We start from the raw sequence: 10709 nt of genomic DNA, 5'->3' as shown, positions 1-10709 counted from the left end.
TAAAAAGAAATTCTTCCACCACATCTGATGGAAATTATTTTTCCTGAGCAAAGCGTATATTTCTGCACTCATGTACAACAGTGTCTGTAACAAGGAAGCACTGGTCCATCACTAAAAAATGCAGGTCATGAAACAGCTCACACAAGTTGATTCCGTTCTGGCAAATGTATCAGTTAGAAATAGATTCAGTGGCCAGTAACAGGAAGCCCAAATGGCAGAGACCTCAGTAAGCAGAGATTTCTTTTTCTCTCATATAAACAAGCCCAGAGCAAAGCAGGTAAAGACTGGTATGGGTATTCCACCACCATCAAGAACCCCAGTGCCTTTTGTCTTTCAGATTCACCAACCTCAGCATGTGGTTTCCATGCTTCAGAGTTTGTCTCATGATTCAGGATGGTCCCTGGAGCTCTGGCCATCACATCTGAGTTCCAGGCAGGAAGTAGAAAGAAGCAGGGGCTGGGGTGTGGCAGAGAAGGAACACAAAAGGGAATGTGCCTCACAGCCGAGTCAATCCCCTTTAAAGAGCTTTCCCAGAAGCCCCACCTACCACTCCTATTTAATCTCACTGGTCATCCCTAGCTGCAAGAGAAGCTGGAAACCATAGTCTCTTAGTAGGGTACTTGCCCCCACAAAATAGAAGGATCTCATTGGTAAGGAAGAGGGAGGGGAATGAGTATTGGATTGACCACTTTAGCCACAATGAGGAAAAATACAGATGGCATGAAAATTCTGGAAGTTAACAACTCACCCTGCGTGAGTTAACCTGTCAAATCTTTGCAAAACATTATGAGGAATTTTATTATCTTCTTATGTCATTGTGCCTCAGCTCAGGCTTGAACCAAGCCCTTGAAATGGACAGAAATTTCTCTGCTGACCTCAATGAACTCCGCATTTTGTAGCCCCAGCCTGCATATGTGATGGGGGAACTAAGGTCCAGCAAGACGCATTCACTTGCCTCAAATTACAGAGCTAGAAAATGGTGGATTCCGGCCAGGCACAGTGGCTCACGCCTATAATCCCAGCACTTTGGGAGCCTGAGGCAGGCAGATCACAAGGTCAGTTCAACACCAGCCTGTACAACATGGTGAAACCCAGTCTCTACTAAAAATACAAAAATTAGCCGGGCGTGGTGGCGGGCACCTGTAATCCCAGCTACTTGGGAGGTTGAGGCGGGAGAATTGCTTAAACCCAGGAGACAGAGGTTGCAGTGAACCAAGATCATGCCACTGCACTCCAGCCTGGATAACAGAGCAAGACTTCGTCTCGAGGGGGAAAAAAAAAAAAAAAGAAAATGTTGGATTCAGAACACCAGCATTCTAATTCTAGCATCTAAGCTCCTAACCCAGCAAAATGGTAATGATGATATGAATAATGATGACAGTTAATACCTACTGTGTGTGGCACTGCTTTAAATTTGTTGTGTTATCTCACTTAAGCTTCACAACAAACTTATGAGGCAGGTACTATTAATTATCCCATTTAATAAACAAGAAAACGGAGGCACAGAGAGGCGAAGTAACTTGCCCAAGACCACACAGCAAGTGTTAATGGGTTTATTTCTGAGTAGTACCCTTTATTTTCTTCTTTTATTGATACTCTGCAGTCGCTGATCCTCCCATCACAATCATGCATTACTTGGGAAATCAAATAAAAAGCAAACACCTCTGCAGAGGTCCTGTCTTCTGCCTGTCCCCCGTCCCTCACCAATCCCACCCTGAAGACCCCTCCCTCTCCAGCCTTGCCTCTTTCCCCACACGGGTTCGTGCCCTCTCCCCTGCAGTCAGGGCTTCCCAAAGAACTCTCCCTCTCTTGGCTCCTGGCCCTGGCTCCTCAGGCGCCCCTCCTGGTGAGCCCTCCCCTCATTCCTGCCCGATGAACTGCTCCCCGTGGCTCCAGGCCCTGGGTCACAGGCTCCTCGCCTACGAGGTCTCCTGGGCCCAGGCAGGCCTCCCTGTGCCCTTTACCCACTGCACTTTACCTCGTCCCAAAGGCCCAGGGGCCTATTTCATTCCTTCCACAGGCTTGTCAAGGCCTTTCTGGGTACCACACCTGGCAGGGACACCCCTTCTCTCATCCTCAAAGTCACCTCACAGCCCGCCCAGCCTCCAATGCCCTGCATGAAAGATGTGGCCTACCCAGCTCCCCTTCCCCATCCTCCCCTCCCCTGCATGAGGAACCCTGTGCCCCCTCCCCGCCCTATCCTCCCCTTCCCCACTCCACCCCTGCATGAGTAGCCCTGTGCCCCCATCCTCCCCTCCCCCACTCCACCCCTGTATGAGGAGTCCTGTGCCCCCACCTACCCCCCGCCCCGTCCTCTTCTTCCCCACTCCTCCCCTTGCTGCCTCCGCTCCAGCCATGCTGGCTCCAGGCTCTTCTCCTCACGCCTGGAGCTGGGTCCTGCCTCAGGGCCCTTCCATGTGCTGTTCCCCCGGCCTGGTAGGCTCCCTAAGCATTCCTCCCCAGTCACCCTCCTCCACTTCCCCTACTTTATTTTCTTCAGGGCCCTTATCACAGTCTGCAATAAGCTTGCCAATTTGCTAGCCACATATTGTCTCCTCCACCAGAATGACAGCTCTGGGGGTCAGGGACCGTCTTGGGCTTACAGTGGGCGCTCGCTCGACACTGGCTGATACACCTGTACTCCGTGCCCACAGGTGAGGAAGCCCAGGTTCAGCAAGGCTAAGTGCCTCCACCCAAGGTCACTCTGCAAGCAAAGGACAAGGCCCAGAGCTTTTTTGCTCAAGCATCCTGCCCTCAGAGGTGTCTGATTGTGTTCTGCCCGTGTCTCTTCCCCAGAGCAGCCAACTAGACAGAAAAGTGGCTGAGCTTGGGGCTCAGGGAGGCCTGGATTCAAATCCCAACCTTGCTGCTCTTGGGACGGGAACTATCCCCTCTCAGAGCCTCTGGTCTCTTCTTTGTAAAATGGAACTCTTTCCTGTCTCGGAAGACATCTGGGAAGGGCTCACACCAGCAGCCCAGTAAGCCCCTGGCTTCCCCAGCCCACTCCCCAGCCTCTCCTCGGTCTGCCCAGCCCAGGCCTCCCTCACTGCCCTGCCCCAGCCAATGCACAGTCAAAAATCCCGCAAGAAGCGGGGACTGCTGGGACATCATCACAGGCCATGCAGGAGACTGGCCAAGCTGAGAAAGAACGCGGGTTGGGGTGGAAGGGCAGGACAGGAAAACAGTAAAGGAGAGGCTCAGGGCCATGGGGGAAAACAGGCAGAGAAGGTCTCTCAGGTTCAAATGCAAGGCGAGAATTCAAACCTCACATTGGCCACTTACCAGCTCTGGAGTTGGTGACTTCACCTTTCTGTGCCTCATTTTCCCCATCTGGGGAAGGGGAGTAATAAGTAGTACCCACGGCTGGGTGTGGTAGCTCAGGCCTGTAATCCCAGCATTTTGGGAGACTGAGGTGGGCAGATCACTTAAGGTCAGGAGTTCAAGATCAGCCTGGCCAACATGGTGAAACACCATCTTTATGAAAAATACAAAAATTAGCCGGGCATGGTGGAGCAAGCCTGTAATGCCAGCTACTTGGGAGGCTGAAGCAGGAGAAGCGCTTGAATCCAGGAGGCGGAGCTTGCAGTGAGCTGGGATCATGCAACTGCACTACAGCATGGGTGACAGAGTAAGACTCCTCTCAAAAAAAAAAAAAAAAGTAGCACCCACATCATTGGGATTTTAAGAATAATGCATGCAGGACAGCAGCTGGTGCGAAATAAGCTGCCAATAAACTGCAGCCCACCGTACTCTTGACTCCCCGGGCTCAGGGATCTCTGCTCAGATGCCACTTCCTAGGAGGAGCCTCACAGGCCCTCTCCCACTCACCTCTGCCCCACTTTCCTTCCTGGAGAGCCCTTGACTCCACCTGCCATTATCTTGTTCCAGTCACTGGGTACTTAGCATCTGTGTCTCCCTGAAAATAATCACCTCCATCTTGGCCACCACATGTTCCCAACACCCAGTAAGTGGCCTAGCGCACAGCAGGTGCTCAATAAATGTTTGTCAAATAAATGAAAAATATAACTGGGCAAAAAAACGACTCAGAAACTAGGACAAAACAGTTTCAGAGAGGTCTGGACAAAACTTGGAAGGCAGGGGAATATTCTTTTTTTTTTTTGAGACAGAGGCACACTCTGGAACCCAGGCTGGAGTGCAGTGGTGCGATCTTGGTTCACTGCAACCTCCACCTCCATGATTCAAGTGATTCTCATGTCTCAGCCTCCCGAGTAGCTGGGACTACAGGCACCCACCACACTAGGCTAACTTTTATATATTTTTTTAGCAGAGACAGGGTTTCACCATTTTGACCAGGCTGGTCTCAAACTCCTGACCTCAAATCATCTGCCCTCCTCAGCTTCCCAAAGTGTTGGAATTACAGGCGTGAGCCACCGTGCCGCGGCCTGCAGGGGAATATTCTTCAGGTGTTCAGAAGGAGCAGTTCCCCTTCTCACTCCTACTCCAGCTTCTGCCATTCTTAGCTGTGCAACCTTAGACAGGTCAGTTCACTTCTCTAAGCTGGTTTGCTCAGCAGGAAAATGTTGGTAACAAAAGCTACGCCTCCAAAAGGCTGTTGAGCTGATTAAACCAAGGAGCACAGTGTCAGCGCTGGCCGGCACCCAGCACTGTCTCCAGCGTGTATTTCTGACATCCACTTATCTCCTCGCTAAAACCACCAGGCCGTGGGACAATTGCATAAGATTATGAGGTGTGAATGTGTCTTGTTTCGTGAACTCTCTTGTCCTGAGCAAACATTAGTTGGGGTTCCAGGCTCCCATCTCCCAGCTGGCCTCAGTGGTCAAACACACTAAATGGGTCTGTGGTTAGTTAACATGACTGGCTTTCTCCCACATACCTAAGGATCCAGCAACTCCATCTGTGCCAAGGGCTTGGAGTGGTACTTTGCACATCTCAGCACTTGTCTCGCACCCACTATTATCATGATTCCTCGAGGCTCATCCCTGGCCTCCTGGGATCCCTTCACCCAATCCCACCCCCTCCTGTTTCTGGATGTCTGAATGGACTGGTTCCTCCCTGCAAGCCCTCCACCCCTGCAGTTTGGTGAACCATGGGGTGGGTGTCACCCCAACTATATGACATCTCCCCAAGTCCTTTGGGCACAGCTCCATCCACAGTGCTTCCACACCAGGCCACCGTCAAAGCCGTCAACCTGTAAACTCCTCTTCCCAGCCCTCTAGAGGCAGCCTGAGAGGCTCAGGTTCAAATTTACTTTCTGTTGCTTCCGCACTGTGAAACTGATGTTTGCAGTTCTGAGGCTTGGAGTGCCTGAACTTGAGGCCAGGTAAGGAGCCCTCCAAGAAGGGCCTGGGATTTGAAACAGAAACCGGGATTACAAGCCAGGCTCCCAGCCCCAGACTTTGCCCACAGACCTGGGAGTCGGATGGTTTTGTAACCTGCTCCACCCAGCCCACCTTGAGCACAAACCTCACTTCTGTGGACCTCAACGTGCGCTTTTAGAAATGGGTGTAGTACCTTCTGTGGGGCGCTTATGTAGATGAGAGCAAGATGTGTGTGTGTGTGAAAAACTGACTCGACGCTGGTTCCAGGACAGCGCTGGGGAAGCAGAAGCTGTGGGATAGACGGGGACAGAAGGGGGCACCGTCTGACCAGGCTGCTTCCCTCTCACCTCATTTGGGTGAGCAGCGGCCACCAGCCAGCTCTCGGTGACAAAGGAAGGAGCAGGGATTTGAGATTTGTTCCTAAATTTCGACCCTCCCCACTGCCCATCTTCCGTAGGTTCAGCCCCCCAGCCTCTGTCTTCAGCAAGTAAATCCTCGAGGTCGAGCCCACGTTGCTGTTGCTACTACTGACAGAAACCATCAAGACCAGTGGGGCCTAGGACTGGACTGACTTCAAGGCTTCGAAGGCGTGCCTGGCCAATCGCCCAGTTGCCCAGGGCTGGGAGGAGATGTGGTCAGGGCCATACTGCAGGTTTCAGGTTGAAGTGAGGTTATCTGGGTCCAGCAAGCTGCATAGCCCTCCAGCCACCATCAGGAGACACTCGCGTTAGGGAGGTGGAGCTTGTAGGAATCCTCGGCTCTGTGACGGTAGGGGATGAGTGTCGCTGTCTGTTCCCCACACCCCAGGCTCCCACAGGGAAAGCACAACCAGGCCCCCAAAAGGAAAAGGAGGGGCAAAGCATTTCCCATTCCTCAACCACGGTATCAGCAGCTGCTCCTGAGATCCCAGATTGCTCCATGTCCTTGGCAAGCCAGTCTACGACGCCTGCTGCCCCTAAATTCCTCAGGGAAGGGCAACCCCCAACCAGTGTCTTGCCCATAGGGATCGGACAGCCCAAAGCTGCTCCCCATCTCTAAAAACAAGTGTCACCACAGTCCCCACCTTCCCAAAGGTTGTTGTGAGGTCTAAATGGGATGGGGCAGGTCCAGTGTTTACCAGATGCCGGCCCCTGGCAAGTACTGGCCACACTGGCGCTGCACTGGAGACTGGGGAGTCAAATGCCAGCAGCTTCCCAGTGAAAATAATAACAAGAGCAAGCGCTTATATAACACCTCTTGCGTGCCAGGCACTGTGGGCCGCTGTACATGGATCCACTCACATCCATCTACATCCTCAACTCTCAGGAATGCCATCCAGGGCTGGATAGGAGTAGGGAGTGCAGTGAGAAGCTGGAAGGGGCAAAGGGATCAGGGGGCGGGGAAGAGGAGCCTGTCCCAGGGAATCAGGGCTAGCAGCCCCAAGTTTGTGCCTGGGCTCAGCCACCTTGAGCGGGCAGGTGAGGTGGGCTCAGTGTCCACGTCTGGGCAAAGAGGGCAAGTGATGAGCCTCCCATCCCCAGGAAAGGGAATCAAAGTGTGGGAACCCCTCTCTCACCTCCCTCCACCTGGCCTGGCCTCTCCCCTCCTGCTGGCCAGAGACACACAAACAGACTCGCCCACACACCCAGGATCCCCTCTTTAAAATGCACATGTATACACAAACTGTGTTTTAAACAACCCACCCAACTACACTTACCAAAAGCATCTGCCTTGACTCGGGCTCAGCAGGACCAAGGCCTGAACCCCTCCTCCTACAGTCACAGGCCTGCCTACCTAGTCCCCAAACACAGGGCAGGGGTCACAGACCTCCCAGCCCTTCCAAACCCAAGCCTGACACTCGGGACCAGTCAGAGGCCCCGGAATCTCTTCTCAAGCACGGTTCCCAGCCACCGGTCCCAGCGCCCAGGAGCTCTGAGTCAGCCTGAAAGCCTGACCCATTACTCTTCTCCCCTTTCCCCCAGAGCTGGAATCCCATCTCCAAGCAGACCCTGTGGGTGGGGGGAGGGTGTAGCAGAGGAGGCAGAAAAACCAGCTGCAACACTCCCACCAACCACCAAAACCTTCAAAAATAACAGCAGCCCCCCACACACAACCCACTACACACCAGAAACGCAAAAACAAAATCCTACAAATCCAAAATACAGCAAAAAAAAAAAAAAAAAAAGCCAATTACTGCCCCCAAAAGGCTTTGTAACCATTCTCAAAAAAAAGTTTATTAAAAGTGTTCTTACTTAATGCTTGAAACGGAAGATTCCCAAAATATACAGACGCCTCTTTTCTCATAGAAATAGATTATTTTTTATAATACAAAAAAAAGACCAAAAAACAAAACAAAACAAAACATCAACAGCAACAAGCCCGTAGGAACATCTTTAAGCGATTACTCAGGGCCCGGCTGACAGTTACACGTGGGTTGCGTCAGTCCCGTGTACACACGCGTTCAGCCATGTTTAAACCGATTGCATCAACTTCGAAACCGGCCCGCCCGCCGGCGCCTGGAGAGGGGCAGAGGGAGAGGCAGAGAGTTTATCATTCATCTGTACACATAGACGTTTCTTCTTTAAATAACACCACGGGCGGGCGCCCCATCTGCATGTGCGGTTGGTTTGGACAAAAATATAGATATATATATATATAATAAAATATTAAAATTACCGACGGGCTCCCCGCGCTGCCAAGTGCCCCAGTGCCAAAGTTTTGCCGGCGCCACCGGGGGCGGAGGCGGGGGCGCGGGCGCGGGCGCTCCCCGGAGTCTCGGCCCCGGCCGGCAGGGGGACGCGCGCGGGGGCCGCGCTAGCAGTGGCCGGAGGAGGCGAGCAGGGGCTCGGGCAGCTGCTTGAACAAGTTCCGCAGGGTGCTGAGCTCGCGCGACAGCTGCTCCACCTTCTTCTGCAGCCGCTCGTTCTCGGCCGTGAGCTCCAGGACCTTGTGCTGCGTCTCCAGGTTGCGCATCTTGGCCTTGTCGCGGCTCTTGCGCACGGCGATGTTGTTGCGCTCGCGCCGGATCTTGTACTCGTCGCTGTGCTTGTCCACTGTCTTCTTGGCCTTGCTCTTGACCTGCGAGGGCGGCGGCGCGGCCCCCGCATAGCAGGCGGCCGGGGGCGCCTTGGCGTCGGCGGGGCTCGGCGTGCCGGGCGGGCTGGACGACGAGGACGTGGAGAGGCTCCCGCTGCTGCCGCTCGGCACCGCCTGGTAGCCGAGGTAAGCGCGCAGCGCGTACGGGAAGCCCGCCGCCATGCCTGCGCCGCCGCCCGGCGCCCCGGCCTCCTCCTTCCGCTTGCAGTCCGCGGGCTCGAAGCCCGGCTCCGCCTTGAGCTCGGCGGGCGGCGGCGGCGGCGGGGGTGGCGGGTGCAGGGGCGCGAAGCAGCCGGGGTGCAGCGCGCCCTTGGCGGCCCCCAGGCGCCCCAGGCTCACGTAGCCGTACTCGGCCGGCTTCTTGCAGTTCTTGCCCCCGTAGTCGTCGGAGAAGAGGTCGGAGAGGAAGTCGTGGTGCTGCCCGGAGGAGGCGGGCGCGGGGGCGGGCGCGGGCGGAGCCGCCTCGAAGGTGTCCGTGGCCGTGGCGGGCGCCGGGGCCTGCGGCGCGCCCAACGGCTCCAGGTACGGGCTGAAGTCGATGGCGCGCTCGTGGTCGCCGATGCTGCCCAGCTCGCCGGCGGGGGGGCGCGGCCCGGGTCTGGCCGCGGGGGGCGCCGCGGGGGCCGCCTTGCCGCCGTACGCAGCAGCCAAGCAGTCCGCCTCGTAGTAGAAGTTGGCCACTTCCATGGATTTAAAGGCAGGCGGCGGCGGCAGGGGGAGACATGCTGGGTCCCAGGCCACCAGGCGTTGCATGAACGCGGGTGCCCGGGGAGGGGGCCTGGGGCTGCCCGCTCCGGCCGGCCCGCAGGTGGCGCGGCCTCCCTGCTCTGAGCTGTCGCCGCTGCGTCGCTGCTGCTGCCGCCGCTGCCGGAGTGGCCGCTATTAGTGCGGGGGCTGGTGGCTGAACCCTCGGGTGGGTCCCCTTCCCAGTCCCGTGCGCGGCTCTGACTCGCTAAAGTTTCTCCTGAGCCCGGTTATTTATAAGGGCGGCCCGTAGCAACCGCTGCGTCACACCGGCCCCTCCCGCCGCGCCGCCGGGACGCGAAGGACACGGCCGCGGCCGCCCGAGACCCCCGGGAGGACGGCGGCAGGGCGCAGCGGAGGGACCGAGCACCCGGAGCGCGTTTTCGGGGGGGGGGGTCCCCGGGCCGCAGGGGGCGGCCTCACGCCCCCTGCCCACCCCCGCCCGGCCGCCCCGGGATTGGGAGCGAGAGGGGGCGGTGCGACCCCGCCCCCAGACCGCCCCTCTGGGCTGGAGGCTGTCCTGGAAGGCGGGGGATCGGAGGAAGGGGGCGACCTGATCGCCTTCCCCCGGAGATGTGGCCCCGGCCCGCCCCCTGCTGGAGGAGGCGGAGGTTTCAGGAGGACCGAGCAGAGCCCCGACGGCGGACCAGGGGCCGCTCCCCGGGCCTAACCCTGGAGACCCCAGCCCGCAACTCTAGCTCCAGGAGAAGCGACCCATCTCCGTGGCCCTTCCTCCCCTAAATCCCCACCTCCTCCCCAGGTCCCCGGCTCTAGAAAGGAGGAGACTCCACGCCTGTGACAACTCTCCTCTTAAGCCATCGCCAATATGAGGACCCCGGGGGTCGGGGGCACGGAGCAGGATCGCTCTGCGCTGGGGGCTGGACCCTGGTCCACGGCGCCCCGCCCCCAGCCCCGCCCACCGCACCTGCCGCCTGCTCGCGGCTTGTACACACCCGGGTCTTCTCCTGCCTCGCACCGCGCCATCCGACCTGGGCCCTGGGATGGTGCAGGGGCGGCAGGGTGCTCGGCCCTGCCACACTGTGTGACCTTGGGTGAGTCACTTCTCCCAGCTGCAGTCCATGAAGGGTGTCGCTACTGTCAGCGGTGGTGGCATTGTTCCCCCAGACTCCCAAACCTAAGGCTTACGCTGTGGGCTGCACATCAGAGAGAAAGGGACCCCCATGGATTGTGCCAGTGGAGGCCCAGAGGAAGCATGGCATGGCATACCAAGGTCGCATGGCCGCATGTCCCCCATTCATCCCAAACGAAATGCCCTCATCTGGGCCCTAAGACCTATTGCCAGCCCCAGAGGCCAAAAAGCTTCTGTTTCTGAAGCTGCTGGGGAGGGGCTTAAGCCAGGCCTCACGGGAGGGGGGTGGCATGCAGGAAACAGAGCAGGAAAGAGAAAGAGAAGTTTTTACCAAGTCCCTGCCCTGTGCTCAGGGTGGGCCTGGACCCCGAGGTTCTTTTTCACTCCACCAGGAAGATGCTTTTGCTGCTGCCGTTTCACAGACGGGAAAGTGACAACGGCCTGCCTGGACTTGAACACAGACCCAAGGCCCTCTGACCACCGCCCACTTCTGCTCCCTA

The 10709-nt window shown here is 56.9% G+C and overlaps 1 protein-coding gene across 1 annotated transcript; it reads right to left on the bottom strand.

Moving 5' to 3' along the window:
- Nucleotides 1-7484: 7484 nt before the first annotated feature.
- Nucleotides 7485-9577, bottom strand: CEBPB (CCAAT enhancer binding protein beta). The gene has a single exon (XM_010383870.2). It carries the CDS (start codon nucleotides 9126-9128, stop codon nucleotides 8094-8096), a length of 1035 nt encoding a protein of 344 aa, XP_010382172.2. The 5' UTR covers nucleotides 9129-9577; the 3' UTR covers nucleotides 7485-8093.
- Nucleotides 9578-10709: the final 1132 nt, after the last annotated feature.

The sequence above is a fragment of the Rhinopithecus roxellana genome, chromosome 13 (genome assembly GCF_007565055.1).
Source record: "Rhinopithecus roxellana isolate Shanxi Qingling chromosome 13, ASM756505v1, whole genome shotgun sequence".
Classification (NCBI taxonomy): domain Eukaryota; kingdom Metazoa; phylum Chordata; class Mammalia; order Primates; family Cercopithecidae; genus Rhinopithecus; species Rhinopithecus roxellana.
Note: the sequence above shows the minus strand (reverse complement) of the source record. Positions and strands in the feature narration are given on the sequence as shown.